General features: G+C 22.6%; 1 protein-coding gene across 1 annotated transcript; it reads left to right on the top strand.

Annotated features, from left to right (window-relative positions):
* Positions 1-38: 38 nt before the first annotated feature.
* On the top strand, positions 39-18416 carry PRSY57_0903400 (dynein heavy chain, putative; the record flags this gene model as incomplete). Its single annotated transcript, XM_012907273.2, has 1 exon — positions 39-18416. The coding sequence occupies one exon, from the start codon at positions 39-41 to the stop codon at positions 18414-18416; it is 18378 nt and encodes a 6125-aa protein (XP_012762727.2).
* Positions 18417-18458: the final 42 nt, after the last annotated feature.

The following is an 18458-nucleotide window of genomic DNA, read 5'->3' as shown; positions in this document are numbered from 1 at the left end:
TTGTGAATACCTTATAATATTTATAAAAAAATAATTATATGATGGAGAGGAAAAATCAAGATTCTCAAATTTATAACACATACAAGTGGGTTCTGAATAAACTTAAATTTTCCTATAAAGAAGAAAATAATATTGATTACTTAATAGATAAAAATATTGAAGAGAAGAAAACTGTTGTTGAAAAGTTTCTATGTGATGAGGAAAATGATTTATTGTTGTTTAGTTTAGAAAATAACGAAATGGTTATTGCAAAGGAAGAGAATATAAAATTTGATCAGAAAATTGTTTATTTTTATAAGCATTTAAATAAAAATAGGAAAGATGATAAGAAAATATTATATGGAATATTATCTCCTAATATTTTGGATACGTTAAAATTAATGCTTAATAAGATAATATATCCACTGTTTATAAATAACAAATTGATTAATACAAACGTGTCTAGTGATGATATAAATAAATTTATGATGGAATTTAATACTTATATAAAAGAGTTAAATGAATTCATTTTAATATTAGAAGATATAAAGAAAGTAAAATTGCGAATGCAAATATATGATTCTGAAATTAATAATGATAAAAAAAAGGATGAAAATATATTAAATGATGAAGAATGGGAAGATAAAAATATTTCATCTTGTTCATCATCCATATCAACTATTAGAGAGTTTCAAAAGAAAGGAAATGAAAGTGAATATAAAATAAATAAGAAAAAGAATGAAACAGCACATTTAACAAAATATTTAAATATATTAGAAAACTTATTTAATGATATGCAAATGAAAATACAACAATATAAAACATCAAATTTAGATGTTGGTCCATTTATTGAAATACAATATTGGAGATATAAACATCGATATTTATTATTTATAATTGAAGAATTAAGAAGTAAAGAAATTAAAAGTATTATAAATAATATTAATATAAATAATACAAATAATGAAGAACAAAAATATACATATACCTTTGATATATTAAATAAATGGAGAGAATTAGAAACGAAAATTGAAAATGAATTTAATGAAAGTAAAGATAATATAAAATATCTAGAAAGTATAGAACAATTTATTTTATCTTTATATTTATGTAATGTAGAAAATATTATTGACAATATACCATCTCTCTTAAATTCAATTAAAATGATTTATTTAGTAGCACGTTTTTATAATACTCCAAATAAGCTTAACAATTTATTTATAAAAATAACCAATCAGATGATTATTAAATGTAAGGAGGAAATTTATTGTGCCAAAAAAAAAAAAATCAGAAGAATAAAAAGGAAACAAAATAAAAGTAAAAATAAAAGAAATGAGGAAAGAAGTAGACGTGATATGGATGGAGAAAATAATGAAGATATGGAGGATAATTTATATGAAAAAAATGATGGAAAAAATTATTCAACCCAAAAAAATAAAGATAATAATAACAACAATAATAAGGATTATGATAATGATAATAATAATGTTAATGATGATGATAATAATAGTGATAATAATGGTGATAATAATGGTGATAATAATAGCGATAATAGTAATGATAATGAAAGTTATAATTATGATGATGATGATGATGATGAATACTATGAAGTGGATGAACAGGAGGAAGATCATTTTAATGGTTTCACAAAAGAAAATAATTATGATAGAGACGATAATTATAATAATTATAATAATAATAATTATGATGATGGAGAAAAGCATGGTAACCGATCGTTTGAAAATTTAAAAGATGGAAAAAAAGGAAGTATATATTTAAATGATGATATAAAAAGAGACAAACTAAAAAATGAAGAACATAATTTATGGTTATTAGACCCTGATAATTTAATTGAGAAATTTAATTTATGTTTTAAATTACATGAAATATATAAAGAAGAATTTGAAAGTCTGAAATGTTTTTTTGAAGAGAATAATTCAACAAGTATAAGTGTTGATTTAAACTCTAAAGTTATATTTTGTAAATTAGAAATATTTTGTAGACGTTTAAAAAAATTAGTAGATTTATTTTTATGTATTAAACAATTTCAGATATTAAAAAGTATAAAATTTGATTGTGTACAGAATATTACCAAGACATTTAACAAATATATAAAAGAATTTAAATTAAAACATACAGAGGATATGTTAAATTATACAGATAACTATTTTGATAGAGATTTTGTTGAATTAAGAGTATATATATCAGAATTAGAAAGTGACTTACAAGAACATATGATTAATTTATTAAATAATAGTTCAAATATTATGCTTTCATTTTTTATATTTTTTAAATTTAAAGAATCTTTCATAAGAGATTATTTAATTACTTTTATACAAACAAAATATGATATACTCTTACAACAGTTTTTAGAAATATTAAATTCTATAAATAACGATTTAGAAAATTATAAAAACAACTTAAGTACAAATAAAAATATTAATTATTTAAAAAATATATTTTGGACCTTAAGCATTAATTATAAGATAAATCATATCATTAAAATATTTCTTGATGAAAATGATAACAACAATAATATTATGTATGATGAAAAGTTCCACATGAATATGAATACTTTTGTTAATCACGATATACATAAAAACCTAAAGAATATAGGTAAAAAAAAAATATATAACTCTGACAAAAAAGACAGTGATAAGGAAATATATAAGGATATGGAAGAGATAAAAAAAGCACCTGCCCCTGATGAACCTATTTATGAAAAAATTAATGATAAGGTTCAAATAGTTAGTTCGTTACAACAGCAAGTTTTAGAATTGTTAGAAGATTATGAAAAAAAAAAAAACAATGAAAATGTAATTGCACATAAAAAGGAAGTTTTATCTATCGATAAAAATAATGATGTATTAAAAGAAGATGTACCTGATGATGAATATAAGGAAGAAATTGAATTAGATAAAGCAGAAAAAAACAATTTTAAAGATAAAGAAGAAGGGGAAAAATTAAACGAATATAACAAAGAAGTAAAAATACAGAAATCAAAACCGAAAAAAAATTACAACAATAATACATATAATAATAATGAGAAGAAGGAGAAGGAGAAAAGAAAAAATATTTTATTCAAAGGAGGCGTTGGAAAAGAAGTATTAAAATTATACTTAAAAATTTCTAAATTTATTGAAGAATATAAAAATAAATTATTTAAACATTGGTTATCGTACACAAAAAATATGAACAGTTTAAATGTAACCGTTTTCGTAAAACATCCAAAGACAAAAAACATTATAGTAAATTTCGATAATAGAATTAAGAAAATAATAAGAGAAGCAAAAATATTTCTTTCTTTTGAATTTGAATTACCTGAAGAAATAAAGAATATGATATCTCAAGAATCCAAAATATATAGTTTTTATTATAAATTTTATAATATATTAATATTAATAAAAAAGATGAAAAGTAATAAGAAACGTGGTATTGATTTAAGTTTGAAATATTTTTTTATATATATTGATCAATTAATTTTGCCATTCCTAGTAAAATATACTTGGAATAATTATGCCTTAGAAGATTCGATTGATAATTTATTTAAAGAATTATATTATTTTGATGAATCTATAAATTCTTTATATTATATTATAAAAGATCATATATATTATAATATAAAATTACTTTATAAAATTCTTGATTATAAAAATGAAAGATTGGTTATACATAGACAAAAAAAAATGTTTAATAAAAGAATAATTTTATGTAATTCTATATCGAAGAAAATTCAAATAGCTATTTTTGATATTTTAAGTAATATACAATATGTATATGAAGACAAATTAAAAAGTATAATAACAAAGGAAGAAATAATAAATACTAGAAATTATTATTATGAAATATTTTTGTCTACCTTAAAAAAAATATACTTAAAAAATATTAAGATTTTAATTAACACATGGTCAAATTTTGATGATAATAATAAAAACAAAGGTACCACACAAAATAATATTAACGATATGATGAATTATAAGAACATGAATAGTGATATAAATAATAATAATAATAATAATAATTACAATTACAATTACAATGTTGTTGAAATTTTATTATTAATTCAAGACAATGATATTATCATTAATCCTTCCATTAAAAGCATTAAGGAAAATATAAAAAAAATTATAAACGTTTCTATTAATAATTTAATATATATTGATAATTGGATAACAACAGAGGATTTAATACGACAATTTCATGGGAACTCTGAAAATGAAGAAGGACATGATATGGAAGATTTATCTAATAAAACAAAAAAAAGAGATCAAATTAAAAAAAAAAGCGAACACAAAAATGAAGAAAATAAATTTTTATCAAATGATGAAATTAAAAGAAAAAAGAAGAAAAAAAAGAACATATTTGACCAAGTTTTAGATTTCTCTTATTTTTCGAAAAATAACATGAATGAGTCAGGAACGTCTATAGAAGAAGAGTTAAATATGGAAAATGAAAATTGTGTGGATAATTTGAATTATTACTTTGAATTTTATGAGAAAATAAGAGAAGATAAAAATATCGAAAAAGAATTATTAAAGTTAAATGATAAATTATTTGTATTTCAAAATGCGGTTGACAATTTTATTAAAAAGTTTGAAAAGTATAAATATATTATAAAAAATTTCCACTTACAAAAGGAACAAAATAATAACAATAATAATAATAATAACAACAATAGTAGTGATAATAATAATAATAATAAAAGTAATGTGATAGGGGATTATAATAAACGAAAAGATATGATGAATGATAAAATATTAGACATGGATTACTACATGAAAGATAGAGAAGATGATGAGGAAAAAGAAAGAAACTTATTAAATTTTACAGAAAATGAAGATGATTTAGAAAATGTAAATATGAAGAATAGTACAAAGGGAATCTTAGACGATGCTAATATTGATAATAGCGATAATAATGACAGTGACAATTATAATGGAGATAATAGTGATGATGATGATGATGATGATAATAATAATAATAATAATTTTAAGAAATACAAAGAAGAAGAAGAGAAAATAAAAAAATTTATAGAAATAAAGAAAGATATAAATAACATAGAAAGTTGTTATATGCTAAATATGTTTAAATTCAATTTAGAAAGCTTTAAGATGTATTTAATAAATATTATTGAAAATGAAGCATTAGAATGTGCTAAGAATGTTATTGAACCTCTTAAGAAAAAAAGTGATATGTTAATTAAAAAAATTAATACGTTAAAAATAAAATTAAAAAAAAAAATTATAGACATAGATTCTTTATATTATGTTATTAATATAATAAAGAAAATACATATTTTTGAATCAACTATTGATATTGTCTTAAATCCTATAAATGACATGTTGAATATTTTAGAATTTTACATGAGTAATTTTTTAAAAAAGCAAATGGATTCATTAAGACATTCGAATAATTATGATGAAGAAGAAAATTATCAAATAAAATTTATAAATAATTTAGAAAAGAAAAAATCTTCTGGTCAGTTATATAACTTAGATGATTTATATAATAAGAATTTATTATTTACATTCAATAAATTAAATGTAATGAAAAAAAAGTTTGTATCCTTTTATAAATTTGAGATAGAGAAAAAGAATTTAATACTAAGCAAATTTAATGAATTAATAAATTTAACAAAACATGTAGAAGAAGAAATACAAGAAAAAAAAACAACTATGAAAAATGAATTGATAAATAATATTTATTCATTCAAAATTGATATAAAAACATTTAGAGAACATTTTCTTAAAATGAATTTTAAAAGTGAACATATTAATCCATTGAATGCATTTGAATTATTAAAAAGATATAAAGAAGAAATTAATATGTTAAAAAATAAATATAATAGTTATTATAAAGGGGAATCGATATTTGGTTTGAAACATCAAACTCATTCGGATTTATTTCTAAGTTCAAATGAAATTCATAATTTCTATTCTCTTTATGATTTATATGTACAATTAAAAGAAAAGTTAAATGAATGGAAAAATCTTAAATGGTTTGATGGTATACAAAAAATGAAAGAATTAAAAAATGAAATTTTATCCTTTGAAAAGAAATGTTCTCAATTACCAAAAAATCTGAAGATGATTGTAATATATAAAAATCTAATGAAAGAAATTTTTTATTTTAAAGAAATTACACCAATTGTAGATGAACTGGAGAAAAAAACTATTCTCAAAAGACACTGGATAGAAATAATAAACATTTTGAAGGAAAAGAAAAAAAAAGATATCACAGGTAAAGAGAAAAAAATTCAAAAGAAAAATTATGCAGATGAGCAAAAAGATCATCCAAAGGACAACATCAACAATAAAAGTAACAATAATAAAAGTAACAATAATAAATATAATAATAATAATAATAATAATAATTATAATAATATTAATAATAATATTAAGAACAATAATAATCAAGTAATAAATGATAATGTTCACCAAATTGACCCCTTGGTGGATATGGATAAGAACAATGTACTTGAAGATTTAAATGTTCAGCAAATGAGTAACGAAAATAAAAATGTAACACAAGTTGAACTAATCAATGATTTGGAGGATCAGACAAATAAAACAAGTATTCAAAAGGATATGTTCGAAAAAAATGATAATAGTGATAAAAATCATATAAATCTTATACATGTTGATGCAGATGAAAATACTTATAATACAAGTGAATTTAAAGATGAGAAGATGAAGAAAAAAAATATAGAAAATAAAAAAAAAATAAATGATCAAACGGATGAAGAAATAATCAGTAAAAAAGATATATCATTTCAAGATGGGGGACTTTTAGAAGAAAGCGCATATCTGGATGAAGAAGAATACATAAATAATTTAAACAAATTAGATTTAGATAATATGGATTTTTTTATTAAGGATATAATAAATTATCATTTATTAAAAAAAAAAGATGATATATTAGATATTTGTGATAGTGCAGAAAAAGAAGCTAGTATTGAAGAAAAAATTAATGAACAATATAAAATATGGAATGAAACATGTTTTCAATTTAGTAAATGGAAAAATAGAGATTATGCTTGTATACTTGTTGGTAGTAAAGTTATTGAAATACAAGAAAGTTTAGAAGAAAGTCAAATATTATTAAATAATATAAATTCTACTAAATATAGTAAACCATTTAAAAGCAAATTATTATTATTATTAAATAAATTATCTGATTGTAGTGATATTGTAGAAAGATGGATAAAAGTACAAATGTTGTGGTGTTCAATGGAAAGTGTTTTCACTAGTGGAGATATAGCTAGACAAATGCCTATCGAATCAAAACGATTTCATCAAATCGATAAGGATTGGATTAATATAATTAATATAGCTAACGAATCATCTATTGTTATTGAATGTTGTCAAAGTAGTATGCTAAAAGAATTATTACCAAATATGCAAAAAGGTTTAGAAAGTTGTCAAAAATCTTTAGAGTCTTATTTAGAAGGGAAAAGAAGCAAATTTCCTCGTTTCTATTTTGTATCCAATTTAGTATTATTAAAAATATTATCTCAAGGTTCAGATATTAATATCATACAATCAGAATTAATTAAATTATTTGATGCTATTAATTATTTAACTATTAAAACTATACAAAATAAAAAAAGAATCATATGTATTAATAATAAAGAAAAAGATGATATCGAAACCGTTCAGTTAGTAAATCATGTTACTATTGATGGTAATATAGAAAATTGGCTTATATTATTAGAAAAAGAAATGCAAAAAGCTATAAAAAAAGAATGTAAATTAGGTGTATCTAATTCATCACAATTATTTAAAACACTAAATTTAAAAGAATTTTGTGATAAAAATATAGCACAAGTTGCATTAATATGTTTACAAGTAATGTGGACAAATGATATAGAAAAATGTATATATAAATACCATTCAGAAAAAAATATTTTAAAAGTTACTAATAAAAAAATTAATTATATAATGTCAGAACTTGTAAATATATGCTTATCCGATTTAGGTACTAAACTAAATAGAACCAAATATGAAACATTAGTTACTATACATGTACACCAAAGAGATTTATTTACAGAAATATCTGCAAAAATTAAAGAGCATAAAATTAAAACAACTACCGATTTTGACTGGATAAAACAAACAAGAATTTATTATAAAGTAGAAAAAAATATTATTCTAATAAGTATATCTGATGTCGATTTTATTTATTCTTATGAATATTTAGGTATAAAAGAAAGATTATGTATAACTCCTTTGACCGATCGATGTTATTTAACCTGTGCTCAAGCTTTAGGTTTATGTTATGGTGGAGCTCCGGCTGGACCAGCGGGTACAGGAAAAACGGAGACAGTTAAAGATTTAGGTAGAACCTTAGGTATATATGTAATAGTAACAAATTGTTCTAATCAACATAAATATAAAGATATGGCAAAAATATTTAAAGGATTATGTAGAAGTGGGTTATGGGGGTGTTTTGATGAATTTAATAGAATTAATTTAGATGTGTTATCTGTTGTAGCTATGCAAATTGAATCTATAGTTACAGCAAAAAAGCAATCATTGAAATATTTTTTATTTCCAGGAGATTCAAAATCTATAAATTTGAATCCATCATCTGCATACTTTATTACAATGAATCCTGGGTATGCTGGTAGACAATTATTACCAGAAAATTTGAAAATATTTTTTCGATTTATATCTATGATGGTTCCAGATAGGCAAATAATAATAAAAGTTAAATTAGCTTCTGTTGGATATTTAGATATTGATAATTTAAGTAACAAATTTAAGTCATTATATAACTTATGTGAAGAGCAGTTATCTAAACAGAAACATTATGATTTCGGTTTAAGAAATATTTTGTCTGTATTACGTACTGCTGGTGATACCAAAAGATCTGCTGGACCAAATGAAAATGATGAAGAAATGTTACTTATGAGAACATTGAGAGATATGAATTTATCAAAATTAATTCATGACGATGTATTATTATTTTTATCATTATTGAATGATGTATTTCCAAAGTTTCATAATATAACAAAAAAAAGTTTTCAATTAATTGAAGAGAATGTATTACAAATAATTAAGAAAAAGAAATTGTGTGCAAAAGGTAAATGGATATTAAAAATATTGCAGCTATATGAAACATCATTAGTTCGTCATGGTTTTATGCTTGTTGGAAATACATTAACTGGGAAAACAGAAATATTAAATATATTAACATCTGCGTTAACAAATATAGGAAGTGTTACAAAAATTATAACATTAAATCCAAAAGCGATTACATCTGAACATATGTATGGTGTTAAAGATAATTTGAGTGAAGAATGGACTCCAGGAATTTTTGCAAATATATGGGAAAAATATAATAATAATAATTTAAAATATAATACTTGGATTGTATGTGATGGTCCAGTAGATGCTATATGGATTGAGAATCTAAATACGGTTTTAGATGATAATAAAATATTAACACTAGCTAATAATGATAGAATTCCTATGACTGACAATACTAAAATAGCTTTTGAAGTTGAAAATTTAAATAATGCTTCACCTGCTACTGTAAGTAGAGCAGGTATTGTATATATTTCAGATAGTGATTTAGGTTATAGACCTTTTATATATAGTTGGTTACAAAAATTAAAGGATATAAATACATATGGTATGACATTATATGCTATATTTAATAAATTATTTATATTTTATCTAGATAAAATACAAATCTTGTCTTTTCTAAAAGAAAATTGTAAATTTGTTATGGATATCACAGATTCTATTTTAATTTTACAAACTATAAATTTGTTAAATTCACAAATCATTCAATATATTAATGCAATTAATAATTTTATGTACAATGAAGAAGATTTAAATAAAATTTTTTTTTTAGATACCAATGAAAAAAAGTTATTGCCTCAAAGCCAAAAATTGATAAAATCAAATATCCAAGAGGAAAATAATAAATATGAACAAGAAAATGGTATTTCTTCTTCTGAAATGAAAAAAGGCAAAGATCAATTATTAAATGATGAAAAATATAAATCATCCAATAAATTGGAAGATACAAAAAATATGACTCTTCCAAATGATTTGGGTAAGAAGCCATTATTTCCAACATTGGAAAAAAAAAACGATAAGTATGGAAAAAATTTAGATAATATAAAAAATGAACAAAAGGAGCAAAACGATGAAGAAAGGAATAAAAAAATGGATAAGAAAGAAGTAGATCATGATCAACAACAAGATGAAGAAGAAAAAGAACAAGAGGAAGAATATGATGATGACACAAAACTTGATGGCATTAATAATTATACACTTTCATCTGGTACAAAATATGAAAAAGTGAACATAGAGGAATGCGAAGAAATTATGTTATATTCAATAGTTTGGGGATTATGTGGCTTGTTAGAATATAAGGATAGATTAAAAGTACATAACTTTTTGCTAAAAAATGTACCTGTATTAAAAAATGTTATGGGAGTAAATAAAAAACTATATACCGAAGAAAATGAAAAAATAAAACAAGAACAAGAACAAAAACAATCAAAAAAAAAAAAAGAGTTACAACACAAAGGTGATTATATAAGTACTAAACAAAATAAAGAAGAAGATAAAAACAATATAGAATTAGATAATGAACAAAATGTAGAAGATGGAGAAGAATTCGAAAATGAAATAAGTCTAATATATGATTTTTATTTTGATATGAAATTAAAAAAATTAGTTAAATGGAATGTTGGTCCATTTAAAATGCCACGTAATATAAATTCTATATCATCTATATTAATACCAACTATCGAAACAACAAAAGTAGAACATATAATCAAATTAATATCTAATATACCTATTAGATGTTATAATTTCCATACTTATAAAAGTACCTTATTATTAGGTTCCACTGGTTCAGCAAAAACATCAATAGCTTTATTATATACATCTAAACAAGAAAAAAATACCAAAAGATTCAATTTCTCAAGTGTTACAACACCTGAGAAGTTTCAATTATTCATTGAATCTGAATTAGAAAGAAAAACAGGAAAAACGTATGGTCCTATTGGAAATACGAAATCAATTATATTTATTGATGATATGTCTATGCCGAAAATTAATGAATGGGGAGATCAAAGTACTCTTGAGCTATTAAGGCAACTTATAGAATTCCAAGGATTTTATTTTTTAGATAAAGATAAGAGAGGCAATTTTAAAAAAATTATTGATTTGGAATATATAGGATGTATTAATCATCCAGGTTGTGGAAATAATGATATACCTAAAAGATTAAAATCAAAATGGTTTAATGTTAATATATTGCCATATAATTTAAATTCTATAAATACTATATATGGTACTGTTTTGAGGACAAAATTTAATAAAAAACAAAATTTTTCAGATGAAATTATTGAAAATATTGATAAAGTAATATTGTGTACAATTAATTTATTTGGTAGATTAAAGAAACACCTTTTACCAGTACCTTCTCGTTTTCATTATTTATATACAACAAGAGATTTGGCAAAAATATTTTATTCTATGCTTTTATGTCCGTATGAATCTATTGATAATAATTTGTACAATTTCTTATGTTTATGGAAACATGAATGTGAAAGAGTTCTTATAGATAAATTATCTAGAATGGAAGATAAAAATTTTTCATTAGATCAATTAAAACAAATATTTAATCAATATTATCCTTCTTATAAGGATATTTGTGAGAAGAATATATATTTCAGTTATTTCTATGTATCAGAAAAGGAACAGCAATTATATATGATTGAAAATGATTTAATAGAAAATAATACAGCACAAGAGAAAACGGAAAATAATAAAATCAACATAACTATTTCACCGTCTTATATAAATGATACATCTAATAATTTGATATCTACCAAATTGGATAATACAAATGAGCTGAATGAAAAAATTGATGATAGTAAAACTAGAAGTAATAGTGCATTATATAGACAAAACGATGTGGATAATCAAAATGTTATGAATAATAATAATAATAATAATAATAATAATATATTGACGAAGGAAGGAGATAACAATGGAGATATTGATAATATGAATACTTTCTCTTTCTCTTGGATGAAAAAAGATTACAAAATAGTCGTAGATTTTGAACGACTAAGGTATATTGTTTATGAATATATGAAAGAATATAATATTAATAATGTTAAGAAATTAGATTTAGTTTTTTTTGACGATTCATTAAAACATTTAATAATTATTAATAGGGTTATGCAAACTCCAAACGGATCATGCATGTTAGTAGGTGTTGGTGGTTCAGGAAAAAGATCCTTAACAAAACTTAGTGTTTTCATAAGTGAACAAGTATTATTCCAATTAAATATAACGAAGACATATACGAAGAATTTATTTTTTGAAGATTTAAAAAGTTTATATATATCTGCTGGTCAAATGAATAAGAAAACAACATTTTTATTAAGTGATAGTGATATTGAAAAAAATGATTTTATTTTAGAACATGTAAATTCTATTTTATCTACTGGTTTAGTATATGGCCTTTTTATTAAAGATGAAAAAGAAGCCATTTGTGCAGAGATGAAAGAATCATACTTAAAAGAAATGAATAAATCTAATCAATCATCAAAAATAAAAGGAGGAAAGAAAAAAAAAAATAGAAATGATTATAATAATAATATAGATGATATGGATATGGATGAATATCATTCAAAAGATTCACAATCAAAAAGCGATGCTTCATCAACAAGTAGTATTGATAATGATAGTATAAGTAATGAAAATATAACAAATAAGAAAAAGAAAAAAGATGAAAAAGTTATAAATGATTTTAATGTTTCATCAAATGTGATATTTGATTATTTATTAGATAATGTTCGAAATAATCTTCATATTTTTTTATGTTTTTCTCCTATACATAAAGAATTTGCTTTAAGATATCAACAATTTCCATGTATATATAATTGTGTAACTATTAATTGGTTTTTAAAATGGCCATTAGAAGCTCTTGTAAATGTTTCAACAGCCTATTTAAATAATTTTAATATAGATATCGAGGATAATTTAAAAGATGATTTTTTCAATTTATTTGCTATTGTACATAATAAGGTCTCAGATACCTGCGACACTTATAAAGAACGAATGAGAAGAAATACATACGTGACTCCGAAATCTTATTTGTCTTTTATTGATTTATATAAGCAAATGTATGTTAAGAAATATGATGAAATAAAATGTTTAAAAGAAAGTGTGGATATTGGTTTGAAAAAATTAAACGAGGCAGCTATGGACGTACAGAAAATGAGAGAAAGTTTAACATCGGAAGAAGAGAAATTAAAAGAATCCGATGAGCAAATGAATATATTATTAGAAAAGGTAAAGGATGAATCACTCAAAGCGGAAAAACAAAGTGTAGAAGTTTCTAAATTTAGAGATAAATGTATTAAGGAAAAAGATTTAATTTTAAAAGATCAAGAAGAAGCAGATAAAGATTTAAAAGCAGCTTTGCCATATTTACATGAAGCAGAAGAAGCTATTAAAAGTATAACAGGAAAAGATATCACTGAGTTGAAAAGTATGAAAACCCCATCTGATATTATTAGAATAGTTTTTGATGGTGTATTAATATTATTACAAGGGAAATTGAAAGAACCTAAAATCGATGTAAAATATGTCAATAAACAACATATAGACTTTATACAAGATTCTTTTGATGAATATGCAAAACCTCTAATGGCAGATATTAGATTTCTAAATTTATTATTTGATTTTTCTAAAAATGAGAAAGATAATATTAATGAAGAAACTATTGAATTACTTAAACCATATATTCAATCTACTTTTTTTAAAACTCAAATTGCTAAAAAGGCTTCTGTTGCCGCTGAAGGGTTATGTAAGTGGGTTGGTGCTATGGCTATGTATAATCAAGCTTCAAAAATCGTTAAGCCTAAAATGAGTTATTTAAAAATTCAAACAGGTAGATTAGAAGATGCTTTAAAACAATTAGCAGAAGCAGAAGATTCTTTGTTGAAAGCACAGTTGTTTGTTGAAAATTTAAATTTAGATATTGAAAATATGTTTAAAAAAAAGAAGGCATTAGAAGAAACTGCTTTAAAAACTAAACAAAGAATTGAACAAGCGAATAAATTAATTAATGGCTTATCTAGTGAAAAAGATAGATGGACAGATGATTCTAATAATTTTTCAAATATAAAGAAAAAAATTGTTGGTGATGTTTTTATATGCTCTTCTTTTATAACATATTGCGGCATGTTTAATACAGAATTTAGGAATTATCTTATGAATGATGTTTTTTATAATTATACGAAGAATATAAAAAACATCCCAGTATCATCTAATATAGATATTATAAAATATGTGTTATCTTCTGATGATACAAAAATATGTGATTGGAGTGTACAGAAATTACCAAATGATAAATTAAGTATAGAAAATGCATTGATTTGTGAAAATAGCAATAAATATGTGTTATTAATAGATCCCCAATGTCAAGCAAGTAATTGGATTAAAAATAAAGAATTTCAGAATGACTTATCTAATCAAAGGTGTATAACTACATTTAATAGTACTAAATTTAAAGATAATTTAGAATATTGTTTAAGTGAAGGGAAAACATTATTAATTGAAAATGTCGAGGAATATATTGATCCTATATTAGATTCAGTTTTAGAAAAACAAATTATAAAAAAAGGGAAAAAGAATTATATATTGATTGAAAATAATTTAATAAATTTTGATGAGAATTTTAATTTATTTATGACCACTAATATACCTAACCCTAATTATAGTCCTGAAATTTATGCAAGATGTTGTGTTATTGATTTTACAGTAACAGTTAAAGGACTGGAAGATCAATTATTAGGTAGAGTATTAACAGAAGAACAGAAACATTTAGAAATAACATTGAAAAATATTATGATAGAATTAAAAGATAATACAAAATCATTACAAGATTTAGATAAGCAGTTGTTATATAAATTGAATACAAGTAGTTCTAATCTTATAGAAGACGAAGAATTAATAGAAGTATTAAATAATACTAAATTACTGTCTAAAGAACTTGAATCGAAATTAAAAGATAGTAACGAAAAGAAAAAAGAAATCAATGAAAAAAGGGAACAATATAGAAGTGTAGCATTAAGAGGAAGTATATTATATTTTTGTATCGTTGATATAACTAATGTGAATTATATTTATAATACATCTTTACATCAATTTTTGGAACAATTTGATTTATCTATTAAAAAAGCAGAAAAAGGACAGCATATTAAAAAAAGAGTAGAATCGATATTGTATACATTAACAAATTTAATAATATCATATATGGAAAGATGCCTATTTGATCACCATAAAATTATATTTAAATTATTAATATCTTTGAAAATATTATTATATGATAACATAATAAGTAATAAGGATATAAGTTTTTTTCTAAATCCGTTATCTCATTATAATCCTTCAAATGACATAAATAGTGAGATGACCAATACAAATATGTTAAATGATCCAATGGATGTCTTAAAAAGTAAGAAGAATAAGAAAAATAATAAGGAAATGATTAATAATAATAATAACATGAGTATTGCAATAAACGCGGTGATAAATAATACTATGGACAGTAGTTCTATGAATAATGATACTATGAATGTTTACTTGGGAAGCAATGAAAATGATAAAAATAAGAAGGATACAAATACAAGTGATGTTATGTCATCATCATCTAGCACAAAAACTGGATCCCGAACGACTACAACAACAACTACTACTACTACTACTATTACTAATAATAATAATAATAATAATATGGATGGTAATAGTTCTAATAATGCTGGAGATATAAATTCATGTAAAAATAATACCTCTGTTACAGATCATAATATAAGTAATAAGAATAAAATCGATTTACATAAAAAAGGAGCAGGGAAAGGTAAAATCAGTTCAACAAAATGGTTATTCAAAAATGAAAAGTTATACAAAAATATTATATCCTTATCCAACCATTCCTTTGGAAATGATAAAAATAATCGATTTTTTTATGATATATTAAATGTGATTCAATTAAATGAGAACACATGGAAAAATTATTATGATATATTAGATATAGAAAATAAGAATATACCTTATTATAATGAACGTTTAGATGTTAATAGTCAAATTAGTTCTTTCATAAAATTGTGTTTAATTCGATGTTTAAGAGAGGATAGAACAATTTTATGTGCAAATAAATTTGTAGATGAAGTTTTAAATAGAAATAGTGATACTATAAAACATGAGACATTAGAAAATATATTTTCTGAATCAAGTAATAGGAAACCATTTTTATTTTTATTATCCCTAGCTAGTGATCCCACTAATATGATAGATGACTTTGCTAAAAAGTTTAAGAAATATCCTACTGATAAAATATCAATGGGAGAAGGTCAAGAAGTTATAGCAAAAGAAAAATTAAAAAATGGTATTATTAGTGGTAATTGGTTAATATTACAAAATTGTCATTTAAATAAGAATTTCATTATAGATGTGTATAATATGTTAAAGAATTTAAATGAAATAGAAGAAGATTTTCGTTTGTTTTTAACTTCAGAACCAGATGATGAATTTCCTATATGTATATTACATGGAAGTATAAAAATATCTACTTCCTTAAGTAGTGGTATAAAAAATAATATGAGAAAAATATATAAAGATATAATAAAAGAAGATATATTAGAAAAGATTGATGATGATAAATATCGAAAAATTATATATTCTTTATCATATCTTCATTGTGTTTTATGTGAAAGGAAAAAATTTGGTCCTTTAGGTTGGTGTGTACCATACGAATTTAGTATAACTGATTTATTTGCATCTTATTTATTTATAGAAAAACATTTATATTCTACATTATTAGTTAATAGACCAATAGATTGGGAATCTATTCATTATATGCTTGCTGAAGTCCAATATGGTGGTAAAGTTACAGATGATTTAGATCGAGAATTATTATTAACATATGTTCAATATTATTTTAATGAAGATTTATTTAGAATGAAAAGTGAAGGTTCTTGTGAATATTTGAATTTACCTAAGTTTTATGAAATTACTAATTTTAAAAATTTTATAGAAAAAATACCAAACATTGATACTCCATCTGTTTTAGATTTACATAATAATGCTGAGATAACATATCGTGTGAATGAAGCACGACAAGTATTAAACTCTATTTTAGAAATTCAACCAAGAGATGTAGATCAAGGTGAGGAGAAAAGTATGGAAACGGTTGTACAGGAAATGTGTTTGGGTATTCTTCAAAATTTACCAACAGATATTAATTTAGAAGATGTAAAAAAAATACTGTATAGAAAAAATAAGAATATACAACCAAATATGCAAACAAATGCTCAATTGAATGTAACATGCAACTTGGGTGCTACAACCAAAAATTTCGGTATATTAGAAAATAGTTCTTATAAAGGTAAGAATAGAGATTATAATATAGATACTAATGATAATGTTAATAATAATATACTACAAAAAAGTGTTATGTTAAACAATCCAAATAATTATACTGCAAATGTCGGGAAATATATAATTCCAAGTGATAATAAAAATAAGAACCTAGGTTTGGTAAAAGAAAATGAATTATCATTAGATATTCCAGATATTGCTTATTGGGAAAATGATAATGAAGGAGAAAAGAACGTTCAGTATAATTTTTCACCACTTCAAGTTTTTTTCTTACAAGAAATGGAAAGAATAAAAAAAGTTATAGATTTAGTAAAAGTCAATTTAAATGATATTATTAGTGCTATTGATGGTTCTAAAATTATGACGGCTGATTTACAAAATGATACGAAATATATTTTTTCACAATCAGTTCCTAAAAAATGGATATATGATGCAAGTGAAACTGAAATATCTTGGATATGTAATAATTTGAATCAATGGTTAAATATACTTAATTTAAGATATGAACAAATTATGAATTATATATATAATGGTAAATTGAAATCTTATTGGTTACCTGGTTTTTTTAATCCTCAAGGGTTTTTAACAAGTATGAAACAAGAAATTACTAGGTTAAATAAAAAAGATCAACTTTCTTTAGATGAAGTAGTATTATATACAGACATAAAAAATTATGATGTAGAAAAAATAAAAGAATTTCCAGAACATGGATTTAATATACATGGATTATTTATTGAAGGTTCCAAATGGAATTGGCAAGAAGGGAAATTAGAAGAAAGTTCACCCAAAATATTATGTGAAAACATGCCAGTAATACATATTACCGTTGTATCAAATAAAGATAAAAAAATCAAATTTATTGAAAATAATAAACATATGTTTTATAATTGCCCAGTATATAAATATAATGTTAGGACTGATAAATATTTTATTTTCCGTATACATTTAAAATCTGACATAGATCCTTCTATATGGAAATTGAGGGGAACTTCATTATTATGTTCCAAGGATTGATACAAAAATGATACAGAAAATTGCGGGGGAGGACAAAAAAAA

The sequence above is a fragment of the Plasmodium reichenowi genome, chromosome 9 (assembly GCF_001601855.1).
Source record: "Plasmodium reichenowi strain SY57 chromosome 9, whole genome shotgun sequence".
Classification (NCBI taxonomy): domain Eukaryota; phylum Apicomplexa; class Aconoidasida; order Haemosporida; family Plasmodiidae; genus Plasmodium; species Plasmodium reichenowi.
This window is presented reverse-complemented; position numbering and strand designations above follow the sequence as displayed.